We start from the raw sequence: 23,200 nt of genomic DNA on the forward strand, positions 1-23,200 counted from the left end.
CAACAATCTAAGGTTAGAGCGATCAGCATCTCCTCATCTTCCTTACATGATTTATTTTCATTGCTACAGGTTTCGGCAATAGCAATAGTTGCTTTGCTGCAACTGAGTTTCTCTCCCACCATCCCTCCCCCTGAATAAATACCTAAAGTCAGGCAGGTACGGTAAGTCATCAACGCACCTCACAAATCATTGAAATGGTCTGCAGGACATTGTGTTCCTCTACTGAGCCAATAAACCACAGGGTTTAGTAATATGGAATGTTAGTGAGATCATCACACACAACCGGCTGACGCAGAAGACACATTATTTGTGAACTTCATCTGGCTTTTGCAGATTTGTACTCTGAAATTTGATTGCCGCCTTTAATTCCCATCCAAGTCCCTGCTATTTTACAGTCTCTCTCTGTTGCAAGAGATTCTTGAACTCTTAAGTTGACTCGTCATTTGAGACGACAGCTAAGCTCTTGATATTTGTCTGCTAGCTTGAAGGACGTATGCTATGTATCCAAAAGAAAAGCAAACATGGCATGCTGTAAGTATCAAGTCAGACCTAGGAAGTATAACACATTATGATGGGTTGTTTACCAGTTTTGATTTTCAACTCATCTTCGTACAAGTTGAGTTGGGTGCCAAGTGAACAGAATTCACAAAATTGTATCACATAGCTGCGAGCTTGATCCACAGTAAGGAATGTGTTGTTAAGCAATAACGTGCCAAAGGGTTCAGATGATACTAGGAGCCAGAACTGCAAGATGTATTGCTCTCTTGAAATGCACTCCTAATAATAATCCTTGTATTTTACGCTTTATCACGTCGTTGAGATATCTGAAAGTGATTCACAGAATATACTGTCAAGTAGATTGGTTAGAGCGCTCACCTCAAACCTGGGTTTGATTTCCGGCAGGGCGAAATGTTGGGCAAGTTTCCTTACTCCACACGCCTCTGTTTACCTAGCAATAATTAGGAACCCAGTTGTTAGTTGATTGGTGGATCGCTTTTCTGGGGATAATAATTCTTTTAAAAATAATAATAATAAATTGGTGACTGCAATCCACGACTGTTTGTAGGACACTGCTCTGCGTAGTTGGCTGCCACGTTTCGTTCACAAAATATACAGTCAATTCACTGTACAGTATATTCTGTGAAGCGCTTTGAGATGCCTCAACAATGTGATAAGGTGCTACATCAAATGCATGGATTATTATTATTATTATTAATTGACAGTACAATTTCTACCTTTAGAAAGCACAGCATTCTAGTTTAGAATATACAATCATGTAAATTTTGCATTATATACAGAGTAAAGATAATTTCTTTATGTTCTTAAATCAAGTGGCAATTACAGAAGCTGGTGTTCAGACCAGTGAAGACTGTTCTGCAAATAGATGAGAAGTGTCTCCAAAGATGCTTGATTGAAACTGTCACACAAGAGAACAATCTGCCACAACAACAATTTGCATTTATATAGCACCCCTCATGCAGGGGAGAGTCCCAAAGCGCTTGGCTGAGAATAAGGTGGATGCCTTATTCAAATTCTTAGTGTGGAACTGAAGGTGTGGCTGGCTGATTTGCTTTTACTGCAAATATAAGCCATTCAATCTAAAAAATGTAATAAAATGACAGTAAGTTGAAGGGACATTACATAAGTAGAGAACAAGTAAAGACAACTGAGCCTGTCAAGCTGGTAATAATAGGCTGTCAAGCCTGCTTCCTCCACAGATCATATACACTTTACATTATATTCTGTGAAGCACTTTGAGACGTCTCGAAGATGTGATGAGGCTATATCAAATGCAATGATTATTATTATTACTATTATTATTATTATCAAGCAAAACCTATCCCCTATAGGATATAATTCACTCTTACCATTCTCTCTCTTTTCCAAGGGGAAATTTTTGAAAAGATTTCTAGCATCAAAGTCAATCAAACAAAAGCTGCGCAATATTCATTCATCCCCTGCATCAGGACAGGATAGTAGAGATCAAACCTGGCTCCTTCTTTGTTTCTATATTACTTATTCATTGAACCGTGTGACTCCTTGGGTCACTTTTTAATGCCAAACTGTGTACTTGTCATGCGAAAATGGCAAGTGGGGTTAGTTACTGAAGATCACTGTTCATAGATGGGTATTAAAAATATTTTCCAGTAGATTGCTACAAATATTTTATGCGCATAGCCTTCATATATAGGATTACCCACTAATAGTGAATTTGAATGTAGAGAGATTATTTATACTGAGAACATTTTTGGTCTCCTAATTCACTTTACATGTATTAGAATTAGATCAAATTAAATTACTTTCCAGTAGTGACACTAAAACCTGAGCACTAATATTCCATTGTTTAGTCCACAAGGAGTCAAATAATCGGCTCATAGATCAATGGAAACCAGTGCCGCCACTCATATAACACCTAATCTCTGTCTGCACACTGACTGATTCTCTTAATTGCACTTTTTTCCAGTTCAGATACTGGAAACAATCAATCTCAGGATTACAAGCTGTTTCTGCAAAGCAGCAGTCAGTTTCAGGTCAGAGTAAAGAGTGAGGTGGCAGGTTTCAGGACTATGGCAGACTAGATAACCAACAGCTGGCACTCTATGGGGAGGTCAGAGTGTCCTGTTTATCATACGTAAGTTTAACTTATTAACTTTTGTTCTCTTCTTCAAGCAGGAGTATCAATGGAAATTGTCTTGTGATACCCTTAATACAGTGCGATGCATTAACAGAAAAAATCCTGAAAATATTTCCAAAGTTGACTGCTTACTTGCGAAACAACGCAACACTTTCTCTGGAATAGACAGCTTCTGAGGCATTGTCAAGGACATCGCGGTTTGAAGTTGAGCTGGCTGTTTGCTCTAAATAAGCTTCTTCATCAAACTCAGTCATTATAAATTGTTAGGTCATTCTTGACTAAGCAAGAATGCAGCCTTAAATCAATGATGACCGCCTGAAACAGACACAACAAAAATCGAATATGGAGCCAATTACTAAAAGGGTTATCAAGTGTATTCTGTCACCGAGCACCAAGGTGTGAAAACCCACTGAGCATGCGTGGGGGGACTCTTGAGAATTGGAGAAGCATAAAGATGATTTTTATATCTGCATAACGTTAATTTAGGGTAGTTCCATTCCAGCTGAGTTCAGTCTTTTGACTTGTTTGCTCCAGAACCATTTGGCTAATGTTGCACAGCTGTAACTTTTGAAATTCCATCCAAAGCCCATCAAATATCAGACTGAGAAATGGTTCATTTAATTTACTAAGAAAAGCGATTACCTAAACAGCACCACTGCATTGGGGCATATTTATTTAGGTGGGATAAGAGCCTAATAATAATCCCTCCAAAACCCCAAAACAATAATAAATTGGTCATTTTCAATCTACGACTGTTTGTGGGACATTGCTGTGCGCAATTGGCTGCCGCGTTCGCCCACAAATGTACAGTCAATTCACTTTACTGTGAAGCGCTTTGGGACGTCCTCCTGACGTGAAAAGCGCTATATCAAATGCAAGGATTATTATTATTATTATTATTATTACACTTAAACTGTTGTAAATAAAGCTTATTTTTTATTCAATGTCCTAAAAGTTTTGTCTTCTTCCGGAATTCCAGTTATACTTCAGATCCAAGAATAAATAAGTTAAAGGCCAAACCTACTGCCACAGAATTGTCAAAACTCTGATAGGAAGCAGTAGCATAGCTTTTAATAATAATAAATAAATAATCCTTGCATTTGATGTAGCGCTTTATCACATCTTCAAGATTTCTCAAAACGCTTCACAGAATTCACTGTAAGGTGAATTGACTGTGTATTTTGTGGCTGAAACGTGGCAACCAATTATGCACAGCAGTATCCCACAAACAGTCGTGGATAGAGTGACCAATTTTTTTTAAGGAATTATTACCCCCAGAAAAGCGATCCACCAATCGACTAACAACCGGGTTCCTACTTACTACTAGGTAAACAGAAACGTGTGAAGTAAGGAAACTTGCCCAATATTTCGCCCTGCCAGGAAGCAAACCCAGGTCTCTCGCTTATGAGATGAGTGCTCTAACCACTGAGCTACAGGACTGAAGTTATACTTCAGATCCAAGAATAAATAAATTAAACGCCAAACCTAGTGCCACAGAATTGTCAAACCTCTGATAGGAAGCAGCAGCAGAGCTTTTAATAAATACGTTTGTTGTCCCTGAACACAAGCTACACTCACTGTGAAACAGCATCTAACCTAGGAACTATACTCATTTCAACTTTGGTATTTACAGTTCAAAAGCTCTTCTCATACGTTTTCTGGTCTTGCTCTGCTCTCGTTCCTTTTTCTTCCCGAAGCTAAATAATGACCAATTTAGGAGTCTTCAGCACTTGTTTCTCATTGCCCGCAGCTTTCTCCTGGCTGGTGTTATATTTCAGGCACTCAGTCTTCTCCTGTGAGGCTGCCATTCTCTTCTGTGTTTCATGGGCTCTAATTAGCATAAAAGATGAAATATCTGAAATAGTGAAAAGGGGGGGATATGGTTAGAAAAAAAGTCACCCAAATGCCAACTTGCTGACATCCGATCTCAACATCAAGGGTATTGAGATTGGTTAATATATACAGTGTCTATACACACTCTGGAAATTATTGCTGTGTGGGTATTATAAGAACATAGCATAACAGGAGAAGACAATTCACCCTTTTGATCCTATTCCATCAGTTTATTAGATCATGGCAGATAATTGGCCAAACAATAAAAACAAACAAAACAAACCAAACAAACAAAAAAAACAAATGCAAGGATTATTTTTATTATATTATTATAAACAAAATATTAAGTCTCAAACTCAAACTGAGTTTGAGAAACAAAAAAGTGGGAATAAAAATCAAGTGCAATTAACGATCATTTCAGAAGCATTCCCTGCTTGCAGAGCAAAAGTGTCTAAATACCAGACATGCATTGCATAGTCCTAGAGAAATCGTAATTTTGGAAATTCTTCTACAGCAAATTTTCCAGCAAGTACTTCAAGGCATACCCTAAGTTATACACATTAGGGATAGTTCCTCAACTGTGGTGTCATCTAAAAAACAAAAGGAATATCTGAAAGGTTAGGTTCCAGAATTATATAAAGCTATTTTCATACTAAATAAAAAATACATGACAATTATTATTATTATTATTGATTATACTGCAATTGTATAGATATAAATACAAATATTTTTTTTTCAGTGACCATGTAACTAAAACTAAATTTGTTCCTGTAACCTTCTGGTCTATAATGGCCTAGGACGCCACCAGACTACACCTTTTACCTGCTGTGCCATCAGGGGAAACTGCTGGTATTCAATGACCCATTCAAGTTGATTGAACTCTTGCTGATGCCAGTCCAGCCTAACTTGTCCAAAGAAAGGTACCTCTGGAAGAGCACAGAAAGAGTTCAACAGTCTCATTTACAAACGTGAAGTAATAGCCATAGTATGGAGTCGCAGATACTCTCATTTCATTCTCTGGAGGCTCAGTTTACAATGATCACTGATCACAAACTGCTGGAACTCACTTTTAGCAAACCCAAATCGAAACCATGATCTTACATGGAATAACTAGGATTACACTTACATCCATATTGTTTCAAGGTCATCCCCTGAGCTGGTGAAAATAATCCAGCAGCCTTTATGTCAAGGCAGCCACTGTCTGATGAAACCCTGCTGAACAGTAGGATCACAAAAATCAAAGAAGAATACATCAATTTCACTGCCGCCAATGCAATTCCCAAAGCAGTGACATCGCAGGAAGTCTAAAGAGAGACGAGAAAAAGAATGATTCTCCAGTGCAGCGATTGAGAGATATAATCAGAACTCGGAACTGAACTTAAACTGACAAAGAGATCACTGACGGTGTAGATGTGTGGAAGCATTTAAAATATTTTTCCAAATAGGCCATGAATGACCGCATTACCAAATGAAGGCAACTGTCTTTGGGGAGCTTGAATTGTAATTCCATTTTTTCCTGCAGATGTGAGTACTAGCTTTAGCCCATGAAGGATGCCAAGGCTCAGTAAAAACAAAACTGGTCCTGTGAGAAAAGGTCTGCTTTCCAGATGTAGGCAAGCACATTAACACCCTATTGTTACCTGCATCTTTTGCCAAGCCATGCTTAATGACAATAAGTGTCAAACACTATGGATGTCAAGATTGCAAAGGGCCTTGGCAAATTTAACTGGGGATTCTGCTCAACCTCTTCTGCCAGTCACTCACCACTTTGCTTTTTGGACACTGTTCAATCTGCTGTTTTCAACAGACTGTCTGATGTGAGAGGTAAAACTAGATTCAACGAAATACTTAACGTGTGTCGTCGGTTCTGAGCTTTCTGTTTAAATGAATCCCCCCAAATAAAGCATTTTTTTGGGGAGAAAACATATAAACTATATGCAAATGTTGACAACATATTTGGGGAAAGAGCTGGGGAGTGGGATTAGAATAGATAGCTCCAGGGGATTGGGAACTAGCACAATGGGCTAAACAACCTCCGTCTGTTCTGTGAACATTCTATGAGCCATCAGACATTGATAGTACTTAAATCCAATTGCTCATTTTCTTACAATATAGGGTTGATTGGAGTACACTGAGGTGTTAGTGAATAGTCAACCCATGTCACACAAATAAAACAAATATTTCTTAAAGAAATGTCGCCAACACTTTCACAACATTTTCAACAACGTATTGATTGAGAACCCTTTGTTTTTGAGGGAGCCCCAACATCATTTCATTTTACTTTGGCAAATGTTATTATTAAATTACACTGAATGACTTTACTGCAAGACTTCTGCTAAACATTATTGTGCTCTAAACTATACATAGCTCATGGCTTGTTTTCCTACTCCTGAAACAAGATGGGTTTTGCCAAAGATTTCAGAAAGGCAGTGCTCTTTCTAAAATTATTGCACTCTTGACTTATGACTTAATATAACTGGCTTGTTGCTTAAATGTTTGCATTATTAAAAGTGCATCATAAAATGGTATTATTTATGTTTGACTCAATAGTAAAAGATTTTTTTTTAAGACTGACTTCCAGCCAAACCATTTTTCCATTACCAATCAAGGTCAGATCACATTAAAATGGATGTGCTGAACTTGAATTCATAACTGTCACAAATCTTAGTGAATGTACATTAGAGTTCAGATGCAGCCTTCAGCTCATATATCATATGCACGCACATTGCATTGATCTTAATATGCTTGTCAACCGACAGTCAAGATACAATCATTAACTCATCCACTCGGTCCATACTGAAGATGTGCAATTAGGACTTCCAATTGTAGCCATGTTGGTAATGGTTAGCTTTGACAGTTTGCCTACTGCACTAATAATTACAGCAACATTATCTAAATTATTTGACAAGTGTTGGTTTTGACCATAGTGTAGTACCTGCTCTTTTCAGTTAGCCACTGAGCTAACTGGAATGTGATGCCACCCACAGGATTTGACACAAAAAAGGGGTTTAGGAACATAAGTCAAAGGCTATCAGTGAAATAGAGCAAAGGTTATCAGTGACATAGAAATCACAATTTTACATGTACAACATTTATAGGAGATTATTTCTCAAGCTAAGAAACTACAAAAGTTCTAAACAGAGAAGTTAATTGCAAAACTTAGGGTAATTTGCCTTCTTTAGGTCTGTTTCCACGTACTAAGGACCATGTCTTATGTCTGAACTTTGAGCTGGCGAAATTGCATATCAGGCTCTTTTGCCATTTGAGTTAGAAGATCTGTAAGTGCACTCTGCCTGAATGAGATACCACACAACTCTTTGTCCATTGTGTAAATACCGTAGCTTGTTTCAATGTGTAAGCTATTTGCTTTTCAAGACAATAGTCATTATTTCTTGACCATCATTTCATAGAATCATAGAATTATACAGAAGGAGGCCATTGGCCCATCGTGCCAGTGCTGTTTCTTTGAAAAGAGCTATCCAAATCAATCCCACTCCCCTGCTCTCTCCCATAGCCCTGCAAATTTGTCCTCCCCAAATAATTATCTACCTTCTCTTTTAAAAGTTGTTATCGAATCAGCTTCCACCACCCTTTCAGGCTATGCATTCCAGATCCGAGCAACTTGCTGTGTGAAAAAATGTCTCACCTCCTGTCTATTTCTTTTAACATCTATTTTAAATTGATGTTCTCGGGTTACCCACCCACCTCCAGTGGAAATAGTTTCTCCTTGTTCACCCTATCGAATCCCCTCATAATTTTCAAAACTTCTATTAAGTCTCCTCTTAACCTTCTCTGCTCCAAGGAGAATAATCCTAGCTTCTCTAGCCTCCCCTGATAACTGAAGTCCCGCATTCCTGGTACCATCCTGGTAAATATCCTTTGAACCCTCTTCAATGCCTTGACATCATTCCTAAAGTGTGTTGCCCAGAACTGAACACAGTAGTCTAGCTGAGGCCTAACCAGTGTTTTATAAATTCCCAGTTTTATAACTCAAAATAAGGATCCTTGAGATTGTGACAATCAGCACCAGTTTCCATTAAGGAACAAAGGCTTTATGAGGAAGTAGGAGTGTAGAAACATATTTCATAAACAGAATGATATAGAGATAAAGGACTGTAGTCGGATTCCGCCACCAAAGAAACACACACACACAGCAATTACCTTGTCACCAGAAGTAAAATGTGTTCAATATTCTGCTAGATATGTGTCTCAACAGTTCCTTGTAATGTTTATGACTTCTATTGCCTCTTCTTGTAAGATAAATACTATTCAACAGTTCAGTCAACAAGTTTTAAATAGGAAAGGTTGAAAATGGGCCTCTGATCACCGTCATTCAGGCAGAGTGCCTAAATACTGGCTGTGGGCCACATATCTCATAGCCATCAGGGAAAGCCACAGGATATTCTACAGAATCCAGGTGGTTAGTATCAGAGATGCCAACATTACGGTTTGAAAAATATCCAGTGATAGGATTTGGGGTGCAGGTTGTTGATCAAGGAGAGATGGATGGTATTGCTTTAACTAATACAATTATTATTTTTTGTGGAGGTATTGGTGCAATAACTTGCAAGCTATTTTAAGTTTTCTTTATGGCATTTCCTAATTTTGCAGTTGCAGTACATTTCACTTATCGATTATTTTGCTTTCTTTATGAATAGAACAAAGGTGTAAATCAAAACCTAGTCAATGCACTGAAATCAGTATGAAACACTGAAGACCATAGGAACCACTCCGTGCCTAATGCAATTCAAATTAGAGCTTCATTGCAGGTTCCCAGCACTCTCTTTTGGGCTCTCATTGGGTTTCAGTAACTTTGCGGCAAAATAACTATCAGTTTGTCACTGAGGAAATTTGTTCTGAAATTTTCTTTAATACCCTCAGGCACTTTATGTAAATAATCACCTTTAGTTTATACAAATGGCCTTCTTTACTTCACCTATTAAGTCTGCTATTTCAGAACACGTTTTGGATTGAATGAACAGCGTATGCAATTGTCTTTGTGGGTAACATGCACTGAATTTACATCTGGCTTTGTACACACACACACACATGAATTTTCCCAATTTGAGTTTTCTTAACAAGGGAGTGCACTGCATTTGCAAATACTGGAATTTTGCATTGAACACAAAGATATCAGTGCAAGTGGAGCGCAAAATACAGACACATAACGACTAAGTGGCAATAATTAGTCGAAACAGTAGAGTTCAATCCCCAACTTGTTGATAATTGTGCCACAATGACTGGCTACCCTTTGGGTAGAGCCTCAGCACAAAAGATACCTTCATATTTTCCATGTGTGTATATAAAGCAAATTACACATTATACATGGTCTGTGGAACAAATGGATTCAGTGGTTTGAATGGCTTTGTCTCACTCCATGCTTTATGTTATGTTTTCCTTGCAGTGTGGCTGACTAGTGAAATCACCTCTCAGTAGGTGGCCAGGGAGATTTGCTCAGCAGAAGGCCTCTTACCCAAGGGCCCCAAGGAAAAGGCATTGACGAGCTCCGAGACAGGCATCATAGGTTTGTGACTATCCTAGCAATAGTTTCCCCGCCAGATACACTTCTTCTAGATACACTGAAATGACTGCTGCCTTTCTCTGGAAACAGAATCACATAAGAGCTTTGAGACCAAAAGGATTTATTTGTGGCCAGCACAATAATTCGTCTTGAGGTCACTTTAACTTAAGTATTCAAACACTCCTGTCAAAATTTGTCAGACTGAACATATTTTTAGCCCAAGTCTCCCTCTGGTGGATGCATAGAAACAATAACAAGTGACAATTTACAGCAACCAACACCTTCTTTAACACAGCAGATGCTTCTTTCACTGGATGGGGAAGCACATCTGGAATCCAGATGGGTGCAAGGGACTTCCTGGGAAGCTTAGGAGCATAATACCCGAATAGAGCTGAGCAAAGTTTAGCCACCCCTTTCAGTACTTCCGCTCCCTGCTGTCAGACCATTCAGTCCTCTTGTGCATGGGCAATACCACCATAGTAAAACAAGGGGAGCACAAAGTCGATTACGCTTTAAAAATACACCCGAGATTGGCTACTGATACAGGTGATGTGAATCGTGGTTTAGAATCATACTTAGGAAGGATAAGCAACAACTTGCACTTATACCGTGCCTTTCACTTAGGTCTTGAAGCATTTCAAGTAACTGGTAAATCTGACACAGGATTCAATACTGCCCTATATGACCATCAAGTGGCAGCACCTAACCTTCCAGTGGGAATTGATTTATAAAGAGACCTATTTGCCCTTGTGGTTTCAAAGGTCAAGTTTCAGGGAATTCTACCCTGTATGGTCTGGCATTTCTAAGGAAATCTCTATAGGTTTTTCTCATTAGACTGGATGTAGAAAGAGAGGCCTTTATTATCTTTATAAAGGTATTCATTAGCACAGCCCTGGCTGAAAGCAAAAGAATGATTTGCTTTCAGAATGAAAAGAAAAAAGAACATTTCCTTGGCCTGACATTTCCAGCAACCCAATGTGGGCTTTAAATAATGATCAGTGGTCCAGAGAGAAACATTGATGTATAAACCACAATTGAAGCAAAACTCAAGGTTTTAGTTAAACATTTTTTGCAGATCCTGTGCTATAGCATGGTTAGAAACAGGTTTAGACCTGTTGAATTTTCATCTCACTCAGAGCAAATCAGCAAAAACTTGAAAGCGAGTCTATCAAGATGTGTCACACGTATGTTTCAATAGCTAGTTTACGAGCAGTCCTGGTAGTGGTCTGGGAACAGGTTACCTTCCTACATCCTTGTTCTGGAAATGCTGAGTGATGCGGAGCTTCTGAGGAGGTAATGTAACTGCAAACACGGGAAAATATTTTTATAAACTGTTGGCAATCGTAAGACTAAGGGAAGATGATAATAATAGCTGAGCTGCGATTATAATACAACAGGTAAAGATGCTTATAATATCACTGTTTTACAAGAGAATCGATCATTTTTCATGAAAGTATGATCTGCTGTGGCCAAAGGAAGGCTGAGAATATTTGCACGGTGCCATTTTTAACCCACAGTTACACTGCACAGAAGTGGATTGGTGGGTGTTTAATTTGCTGAAATTGCTGTATTAAACTACTGACTGGAATAAAATGTGCAAAGAACATTTAATTTGTTAACTGTTTGAGGGCTGTTGTGGTATCCCTGCTAAATAATGAAACTATAACAAGATTTGAGTATTTTGTTTATTCAACCAATAAAATTAGAAGAAATGTTTGCATTCTTAGTGTTGTACAAATTATGACTTGTATTAGTCAGTGTGACGGTTTCATTGATCATTTATAACAGTTCATATATGACTTTTTTTTCCCAATGTAAAGGTTATTCAGTCCTCAAAGGGTTCATAGAAATGCTGATTGAAGTAGAGACGGAAACCTAAAGTAGAAAATAAGTTATTTCCAGTTTTTTCATGGTCAGCAGTTTTTTTTTTAAAAAAAGAAGTCAATTCCAAATGAAAAAGCTATAAATAAACACCATCAAAATACAACCAAGTCAGAGGAGGTGAAAAACCACCTGGTTGACCAGCATAGAACGGCTACAGAAGGTACAAAAATACAATTTACCTATATGCTGTCCTACCACCTCATACTGAATGTCTCCTTCTTTGTTCCCACTGGTGTCAGGATGGCTTAGCGCTTTGCCAAATAACAGACATTGTGAGCAATGGGAACAAGACTATAGTGTAGCATTTCTGGACTACACTGCAGAGATTCCTGACCTCAACCTCACTGAACGCCTCCGAGACAAATTAAAGGAGAAAAGAGAAAGAGGTCTGCACACAAAATGTGGGAGAACGTGTAGCGTGTTCGCAGGAGGAATGGATTGTGATTCCAGTAGAGGTGTGTAAGAAATACATTTCCTCTATGACATGCAGACTGCTGTCTGTCATCAAAGCTCATGGATATGCTACCCATGGCTGTCGTCTCTGTAGGTGTGTTGCAATATCAACCAACTGTGAAAAACAGAAATGGGTCGTATTTTTGTTTTAGAATGGTGACTGAATCGCTTCTAATGCAGTCAGTACTTTCTGGTAGGCAGCATAGAGTAAAACAAAATTAACAGATGCTATTTGACTCAAATACAAAGAGAAATTAAGTGCATGGTTTCCCTTTATTATACTGTACTAGTTATTGCAATCAGGTAAGTCACATTTTAGAAGCAAACACCATCCAGTTGCACTGCAATCATTTTTTTTTCTTTACATAATTTCTCATTGTACTGTGAACTGGCCAATCCAATTAAAACATTCTTTGACGAAAAGAAAAAAATATTTTGACAATGGCAAGCTATCACATCACGCCTATCACAACTGGCTAAAACTGCAATTAAAAGCAAGTATGAACAAAATACATCTAGTTATGCAACACCTATTAGTTTACTACATTAAGCAGCAAAGGACAACAGCAACAAAGCTGATGTTTCTAACACACTATAACTCTGATTAGAAGCAAAAGCTGTGAATTCACTAGTTAAAAGCAGGACAGAAAAATACTGAGCATAGAATACTTTTAATCTGTTACATTAATATTCATTTCAAACTGCTTATAATAGCAGTGCCTCATGGCCAAATCATTAATTTTACATCTGGGTTTCAAATGACACTTTGATTGGATGTAATGTTCAAAAGTTCTCTCCCACTGTGTCTCTGTCGAGTCTTCTGCAGAGAATATGTCTCACAGTGCTGACACCTTACTGTGCGTGCTGACTCATCATGTGGTTCTGGCAAGACAAAAAAAGACCCATAAGGGATAAATAACACGTGTCCATATCCACCCAGTTTCACTGCAAATAATGTGTAAACTCCTGTACAATTTTTGCTTTATGCATAGACAAAGCAGCAGCTATTTTATACGATTTACCAGCAGGGAAGGTCTTGACATACATACCTTTCTTTGTCTGTTACGCATACATTCCTTAAAAATGTTTGTTTTACTACAGTAAGACTAAAATAAGGTACCTTCATATTTTTACATTTCTCTGGTGAAATCTTAAAACTGGTGCAACTAGTATGAGTCTCAAAATGTATTTTGATCTATATGACTACTTTAATTCATGGTATCCATATATATTCTGCGTCACATATAAATTGGGACATATAGGCATATGAGAATAAAGAGTCAAAAGGCTGTCCAAATGCTCAAATGCAGCAATGATCCTTTTACTGGTGTCTTTCGTGTAAAATGTTTTGTCAATACTGTATTAAGTATATTCTGTTTTTCCACCAGAAGAGGGAAGCACAATACCTTTGTTTTTCTTGCCTGCCATTTAAGTAGCTCCACCAGTTAAGGAGAATAGTTCTTAAGGGACAACATGCCCCCATTGTTTTCAATAAGAGTCTGTTCTGGTAAGATTCAATTTTGGTTCAAGAATATAAATTTCCAGTCCATACATCCAAACTGGAGATATAACTTAAACAGGAGGTTAATAGTCTTAACTTATTTGTAAATGTTGATGGACTGACTCAGATAAAAGCATCAAGTTTAACACTACTGTGCTTAGAATGAAACCAAATAATCCAATCCATTTCAGTAGTTCATTGGCAATTTATTGTCTCTACTAATGCTGGCTCATGCAGATGCCTTTCACATTCATTGTTTCACTTGCGTGTAAATCTATAAGGATGTTAGAAAGTACACTCAATGATTGGAGAAGTGGAAGATGAAGGCAGGGATGATTCAGCATCAATTCCACCTCCAGTTAATACTGATATGTGTCTGAATCAGAATTGGCGTGAAACCTATTCCATGATGTACTAAAAATCAGATGATAAGATTCAGAACTACAGTAGTATTCACAAACACTCATTGACTTAAGACTTCAGCAATAAAGTTGCTGATTACCTGCGTAATTGTGAAAAGATTTAGATATATTTAACATATTACATTCGGGACAGTTATGGTTATATCAGGTACATAGAAAATGGCTGGGTTCTATTTGGGAAAAAATGTCGGTTGAGTATACGAAACCAAACAAATCTATAATCAATTTTGTGTATTAAATAAATGGAATTCTTGAGCTCTACACTGGCCTAAAGTCATGTCAGTCTATGGTCTTAGGGCTAGAACAATATTACGAACAGAGTGGTTTTATGCATCAATGACACCACAAATCTTAGATTCATCCATTTTCTATTGTAAATGAAACAACATTTTGAGTTTTGAAATCTGTATTAGATGCACACAAATATAAGGATTCGGTTATTACTAACTGGACAAATAAAAGATGAGACCACGAAAAAAATCCTGGGTTTCATATTTCTTCCATGTGCCCAGTGGCAGCAATCAAGTGATATAAAGAAATATTGGAGCCCAGCATCGTCTTCAAATCACACATTCAAACTATTCTAACTGAAGCAGATGTCCTACCAAATAAGGATGGTTTGTGGTAGAGCCATTAATCGAGTAATTGTACTGCTAACCTCATAAAAATCAACAGCAGTTGTCATAAACTTTACTTTTTCCAAAAAAAATCCACAGAGAAGCTTCTTGTCCCCATGGCAAGCTCACCATGTTGGCACTAGGCCAGTGTGGGGAGCTGCAGCTGTGCATTCCCTCCTCCTGCTGACTGACCCGGTTTCCCTGGTAGTGCATTGGATAGAGACAAATGTGATAAGCTTATTACTACCACATCTGTCCCAGTACCTGACATTGGGCAAATGCATTGTCCGGTGGGACTGGCTATGTGAGGTAGCTGCCCTAAAACTGAACAAAAGGGAAATGCTATTTGGATCAAAATTCACACAACAGCATATTTCACTTGCGGCAGGCACATTAGCCTTCGAAAGCTTTTTAAATGTTCACATTTACTGTCAACATAAGAAGTAATGTTTTCATGAATAACGATAACTTATTTTAGATACACCCCAAATGATGTAGCTTTTTGTAGCTGTAACATTTGTAATGGAAAACAACTGGTTGATAACTAAACAATGATACCACTGAAGATGAATTTTATCATTATTACATTTACAATGTAAATAATATTGAATTTTATTCAATGGCTTATCAAATAATAGGTACAAATAGGTGTGAACACAGAGAGAGTATTGCAAACTTAGAGCATGGAATGCTACAGCTCCTCCCAGGGAGACTTGTTACAAAAGTATTTTCTAACTTGCTATCCTCAACCTTAGAAAGGAAGTAATGATAATTGTTTCTGTCATCTCAGACTTTACATTAAAAGTAGGCTGGATGTTGATACTTAGTGCAGAAGTCTTTAAAAAAATGTGTATGGAAAGCTAGGCAAGTGCCGTGCTCGCTTATGTTCTGATCACAGTGAGGTAGACACTTCATGATACCAGAGTTCTACACAAATGTGAAGCTCTCGGATGGCCTATAACTAACGGGGCAATAACGACAGCCAGAATGTGGAATATTGAAGGATTGATTATAGACAATTCGACCCATTCCACTTTTCCATTCATAGAATCTTTTACTATTTTTCTGGGCGATGGTGTAATTTTGGTGCCAGCTGTGTGGAGATGTGCATGTGCCAGAAATTGGTAGTTTATTTGTCAGCACTCTGCAGTGCAGATTTGGACCAGGGCCATATGCAAATGAGATGATAATACAGCCTGTTACACTTTCTGCCATCAGTAAATTAAGGGGTTATTCCCCAGGATTAATCCTATTTTTTAAAAAAAAGATTCGGCAGTCCTTATTTTTGAAAATAATATCTACAAAAATACTAATAATCATGCTGAAGTTTAATATTTTCTTGTACATTCACAAGCCAACATCACTTAGTGCTCTTTCTAAATTACATATAGAAGGAGCAAATTAATAATAGTAGAAAACTGAATTTAAGTAGCAAAGTCAATGTCTTCATAACATTGTTCATTCCTCTCTCCATTTAACTCTGCAAAATATTTCTCACCGTGTCCTACTACTTTCATTACCGAACTATATATTGAGTTAGTTACATCGCATTGTTTTTATACTCCCCTAGTCAGTGTGTGCTACAGTCAGTTGTTATGTTTCTCATTATTCTCTACCTCTCTATTCAGTGTACCCGGTTATACAGTATGTCATTGTTATGTATGCTTTTGGTCAGCATGGTTTATATTCAGCTGGTTAAGCTTCCACAGATTACCACAACATCCTTAGTTTATGCAGAAATTGAGCCTGTACTGACGTCACTTCTGCCGATTTACAGCCTGGTAGAAATTGCTGAGAAATGCTTGCAATAATAAACCAGGGGAAAGCAAGTCATATAATCAAAGCAACCACTTTACCAATGTGGTAATTGATGTTAAAGTAAAGAAACAAATCCAAAAAAAATCTGTTTAATCACAAACAGATACATTAATAAAGTCTATTGTCTCTTTAAATTATGAATTATAAATGGGTTTAACTCACAAAAGAATTACAGTATTACTAAAGATTAGTTGCTCTAATGCTCATTAGTTAGACATTAAATCAGCAGTTCAGCTGATATATTATATACAATTTATAGCGTGCAAATATCCTTATAAGACTTTCAGAATGCCGTAGTGAGCTAATTCTCTCAGGTAATCAAATGACTCCACTGTAACCCCATGGTTCTTCTTCAGACTGCCCACCAGGTGTCACAGTTGCTATTATTACTTCATCCTATGACTGCATTCGAACATTTCCAGACTGAAAATCAAAACACAATGGTGGACTTCACAGACTCCTTTCTGTGAAGTCCTCCTAAAGCTGTGCCACGGCTGCCAAACTTCAATCAACACTCTATTAATTCAATAAACCATCGTTTTTCTTGCTAAAGCACATGCATACTGTGTTTTATTTGTTATTATTAGCAACCTTTTCCATTGAGTGCCACATATTATTCAGCATTTTTTAAAAAAATGTATTTCAGAATCTTAGAATGATTCGTATACTGGTATATTTCTTTTATATTTTGCTTGCAGTTAATTGCAAAATTATTATTTAGAGTTGAGGCAGAAAAAATAACCCTGCCCCAATGAGAACTCCACCCCAAAAGCAGCCACCTTTTACAATATTGGTTAATCCATCCTCTATTGGCATCAGTCTCTTAGGAGATAATGCAAAATCAGCACTGCAAGCATGGACCCGAATCAAATAGCATTATTTCTTCTTCTGTTTGTGGCTGCTAGACTGATTACACAGGAAGGATCAATAAAATTAACGCTTTGTGGGACTGAATCTGAAAACGACCTATTGAATACCGAACATAAAATCCTGAACCGGGAATTACTCACAGCATGCCCAAACCAAATCTAAATCATCTGTTGAATTGATTTTCATTTTGTCTTGAATAAGTGGATATTTCTAAAGAATTACAATGCACTATTCTCCTATTTTGTATTTTATAACTGCTTATTCAAGGTATACTTCTTCAGTTCAATCAGCATCTCCAGAATGCAGCCTGAAAAACTACCCTGGCAGCTGAGTAATTACTACACCCAGACAGAATCTCAATGTCTCTGTCTAACCCAACTGTCAAAAAAGTTAACACACCCGGACACACCAGTATGCGCTTGATTTACAACAAACATTTTGTATTTGAAATAATCAGTACATTCCAAGACAGCACTGGCCAAACTGTGACCCGCGGGCTAGTCAGAGCCATCAAGAATCCCCACCGAACATGCGTACTAGTCTAGGTAAGTCTACGTTTGATTGGTTGTGCGTTTAGACGTTTTTCTTAATTGAATATTTCTTGATTTATGGCATAAATATTCATATGAAGAAAATGTATTTTGTTAGCCAACCGACAAAGATTGTCCACCACTGTTCTAACAGTTCAGACCTATAGTGAGATGAACTAGCACCAACTTACACTTAATAAGCCAAATAGCTTTCTCATCTACTGTAATTTCTATGATCCTCTGCTAATAGCTACAATGTTTGTTTATAAAATTGCTTTTTATTAGAAGTTAGTAATTTTCGCACTCCATTTTTGGAGTCTGTTTGGATCTAATGGCCGGTGAACCAACAGCCTACTTAAGATAAACTTTCACAGGATTGTACAAAATCATTTTTTCAAACAGTACAATGCAATTTATTCCACTTAAGGTTAAAATGAGTTGAAGGTCTTTTTTTTAAAAGTCCAGTCTTCTCAGATCAAATTACCTCTCACATGTCACACTGGTCTTTAATCAAATTATTGCACGAATGGATCTTCTTTGACCTCATATTAAATCCACTTTTACAAAAGCACAAGTTGGCAATTGAATTGCTAATACGTTTTGAAAATTTAAGATGTTTAATTGCTTATCTACAGTTTTAGAAGCTTTCTACTACCCTCCCATAAATACATCACATTGATTTAGTAGAAACAATCCTGCCATTAGTATTCCTAGTAATCATCATTCAACTTTACACTGTTCTTATACAATGTAACTGTGATATCTGGTGCTACAAACTCCATTACTAAAGGATTCTATGCAGAAACTGGACACTCCACTGTACAAATCTCATTAGTACTCATCAATACTGAAAATAAGGTATGGACAAAAGCTCCAGGTAGCAGGATTAGGGTACTCTAAATTTTCAGCATAGTTAATTTTAACACAAGAACTTTCCTAACCTGATATTCAGTTTATTAACAATGGAATCTAACATGACTGAGTCTATTCTCATATTTCAATACAGGTCATCAATTTTCACCATTTTACTTCAAGCATTTAAAAAAATGAACAAATACAAATCATTTAATTGTCTTTTTCAGGGTATTTTTATCTGATTATTTTTAGAGCGGTTTGACAATCTTCCAAAGACCCAGGACTAACAGATGGCCTGTCTTAAAGCCTCATATGTTCAGTAGTTTGCACTCCTGACAAACAGTAAACGCACTCAACGGGTGTGCAGTGAATCGTGCGCAGCAAAGGGGGCTATAAAAATACACAACTGAATTTGGTTGATTCGGCTGAACATTTAGGCCAAATGCTGGATTGGCTAACGTCCGGTGTGGTAATAGGAAGCTACATTTACTGGTGGCAAAAGCAACAGCAGCAAGCAGTATTCCGTGTTGTGCATTCACATCAATGTTTCAAGCTCTGGAAGTGATATAACAGTACTTTGTGTTTAATCCACAGTGTATTTGTTTTGACGTCAACATTGGGATCAATTCTTGATTTGTTACATTATTCAGCTAACAAGTTTGGCCTCTTTAAGATATATGGCGCTTAACCATAGTATTGTAATATACAAAGAACAAATCTTAACAAAGAAGCAAATTTCTCTCCTTTACATCGAACACTATTTTGTAAATTATCACATAAAGAAAATAAAATAGTTCTGGCTTGGGAAAAGTTACATATCTTCAATCATTTTCTGTTTCAATGACTTTCATTTACGATTTCAATAGGTGAATTGTTGCACAACACAATCTATTCTTAATGAACTGCTTGTGTAACTGTATAAATAAAAGTGTTCAACATAATTCTTTCAAGAGTTGTCTGGTAGAAGCTTGGGGACCCCAGAGTGTGCATTGGGGTACTCACTCCTGCAATTTAACCAGCTGAAACTATATAGTTTGTCAGCGAGCGTTGTCTGTCAAGTTAGGTCCACTCTAGGGGTTTTGCTTGGAGGGTTCATAGGAACTGAATAGGAAGATACCCTGCCCCTACTGACAAGTACTGCAGACCCGTCTAGCTGAAGACCTACACACTTCAGACACCAGACTATCAAGACAACCACAAAGAATCAACCCAGTTACCAACCTCAGCTCCACTTGGATGAAGTGGAGTGGCCTATCTATGAGAAAACTGGCCCACCTCATCACAAGCCTTTTACTGACCAACCTAAACAGCCACAACAACTTGTGATTATAGGCTTTAAGGATTATATACAACTTAATCACGTCTGATGGAAAGACAAGCAAGCAGGGAAATGGAAACAAAAGCATTCAAAGAAAACTACATTGTATGTGCTGTTTTGAAAGCAATGGTGGCCTAAACAAAATACTGTATCGCCTTCCACCACAATAGATTTATCATCAGTAGAGAAGTTTCACTGGTTTATTTTTGGAAATGATTTGGTCATCTATCTGCTTTGAGCTTTTAATTCAATGATGCCAAAGCACAGTGTCTCATTTAATGCAGAGAACAGATTTTCACAAATGTGTTATACTAGAATACTTGTTGGCAAAGTGACTCTATAAAACATTTCTAAACATGAACAAAAGAAATGTCACTGTGATTTGTTGGTGATTTTACAATTTTTAAATGCAAGTTTAATGATAAAAAATCAGGCACCTTTCTTACTAAAATAATGAACTTTTTTTTAAAAAAAGCAGTTTTTGTCATTTATTCGGTGATTTGCCTCACAGTGGCAACACAAATCCAGCAGACTAGCAATCTGTATCGTCAGAAAATACCATGTGCATTTTATACTATATTATGGTTGTGCACAATATTGGATCAAAAATGTTGCCACAGCATTTATGTTCTGACAACATTGTCGACTGACAAGAATAATAAATAATGCAATGGATCGTGGGAATTGAGGCTGCCTTCTCTTCCGTCAACTCTGAAATAATAAGGTGATAATATTTTCTGAGGAAAATGTGGAGCTTTAGGGAATTTACTTTTTCATACTTTGCTGTAGATATGCTCTTCTTTTAAGGTTTTGAGTACTGAAGAAGGTTTTAGCTACCAAAATAAAGGACCATGATTAAAACGTTTTAGCTTATTGTAAGAATATTTGTGATTGAAGTGGTATTGTTTTTCTGAATTTCTCTACTTGATTCTATCTGCTTCAATTTTTTCCAGAAATTAGAATTTTCAGTATTTCAAAGAGTTAATGTTGATTTGTTGCATTCACGCAACTATTTGGCCATATGCATGATGAGAATTAACTTGAAAGATTTATTGTGTTGGTAACAAAAATGTGCAAAAAGAATAACCATGAATAACTACATTTCAAAAGCACTGTAAACCAGTACAATTGTGAATTTCATACAAAGATGACATTGATCTCAATCTTTGCCAATGAATAGAAAGGTTCATTTATAAATCCAACAAACATGTTACATTAAAAATGATTATTACTTAAACACATGTAGGTATATATGACTACTGTAAAAGCTCTATGTTCCAATATTTGATATGGAAAGTCAGAATTGTGCAGAATTGCATCTGTCTTAACATTAGACAAGATGCACACTAAATAGATAAATTATGAATGTGTATAGGGATCTTACCAGTCGGCCTATAATTTTAAAATGCAGACACCGGAACACAGAGGGCTTGTATTTTTATTTGACAGAAATAAACCTAATTCATAACAATAGTTGTGAAATCCTTTAAGTGAAAAAAAATACTATTTTATCCATAAAAATTCACATGAGTAACTTTTTTTTAAAGAATGCATAGGAATACTTAGATTTCCAATATCTACCTAATTTGCTATGATAAATGGAGTGCATGCTTCAGTGATCATAACTGCAGCTGAGACCTATTATATTTAATGATCTAGAATTTTTTTCCCTGAAAACACCCAGGCATGTATTGTTATGTTAAAGATGGAAAAGCTATCTCTGCTGTGAGAACAAAAGAGATAGGAGCTACAGAAAATAAGTTATAGTACACAGATATCCTACGACGGCTTTATGATATATGGTTGGTACTTACACTGAAAAACAATCAATCTTGAATGAGCAGAAGATTAGTGTTGAGTCAACAGTACAAGGCTATCCGTTTAAATAACAAATAATACAAACTGAATTGTAAATACTATTAAAAAAAGTTTGATTTCCCACCTGTAATGAAAGAGCATTAATTTTGATTCAAATATTTCACATCAAAATCCATCAATCTATTGAAAACAAATTCATTCGAAATATATGGAAACTCTTCAATGAGTGACTTAGATTCCACGACCCTTAACTAACAATCTACTCGAACATTTAAGATTATATGTCAATTCAGATCAATACATTTCCATAATAAATACTAAACAGCAGTTAAATGATAAAACTAAACTAAACTAAACAAAGCATGTGGTGTTTGTGAACTAAACAATTGCACAGGTCTCCAAATAAACACCGGCAACCTGGTGTTCAACAGACTTCCTAAAAAGTTCTGAAAGCTTTTATTTTGAACTAATCTGAACTGTGACAAATTCACCACACTTACAAACAGAGATCAACTCCATTTTTGTTTGACCATGTTACAGGTAAATGTTCCACTTGAATGAAGCCACATAAACCAAAATGTACTCATTTTGAGCTGGTATTCAATCTTTGCAATCAGTAGAGTTTTTTTAAATCTTATAATTTCATCCCTATCAGCTTTCTCTAAAACTACTATAAATGCCCCTCTTTAACGACTACTGGGAACATCTTTCAAAGAGTTAGATAGTTTCTTGCTTATTTGTACATCTCTCTAAAGATGATATACTTCACAAATGCATCAATCTCCATTTAATGGTTTGACCAAGAGCTAGTGGCACTCGTCCTTTCAGAGCAGCAGATTCTGAAGAACAATTAAACCTGGGATCCAAAGTCAGGCTCTTGAAATCTGAGTAATGTTTTACTGAGTTACTGCATGCTGAGTAATTGAACATAATCTTGTTCTGACAACACTGAAGGCTCCAGGTTAGGTGTTGGCTGCCAGATTCTCCTATAGATACGTCATGACATTTTACAATATACCTTGTGAAGTGATACAAGACATCCTCTCGATATGAAAGGTGCTATATCAAATGTAAGGATTTAACGTAGAGGAGGAGGAAGAAACATTGGTTTGAGGACATAATCCT

General features: G+C 36.9%; 1 protein-coding gene across 3 annotated transcripts in view; it reads right to left on the minus strand.

The window, feature by feature from the left end:
* Nucleotides 1-11,660: 11,660 nt before the first annotated feature.
* znf423 (zinc finger protein 423) overlaps nt 11,661-23,200 on the minus strand; it is a 128,338-nt gene continuing 116,798 nt past the window's right edge. For all 3 annotated transcript variants that reach the window (XM_007889432.2, XM_007889430.2, XM_042340318.1), the window contains one exon: nt 11,661-13,208. In XM_007889432.2, coding sequence (XP_007887623.1) covers nt 13,179-13,208 — 30 coding nt within the window. In that variant the 3' untranslated portion in view covers nt 11,661-13,178. The remainder of the gene's footprint in view (nt 13,209-23,200) is intronic.

Source organism: Callorhinchus milii, unplaced genomic scaffold (genome assembly GCF_018977255.1).
Source record: "Callorhinchus milii isolate IMCB2004 unplaced genomic scaffold, IMCB_Cmil_1.0 Scaffold14, whole genome shotgun sequence".
Taxonomy (NCBI): domain Eukaryota; kingdom Metazoa; phylum Chordata; class Chondrichthyes; order Chimaeriformes; family Callorhinchidae; genus Callorhinchus; species Callorhinchus milii.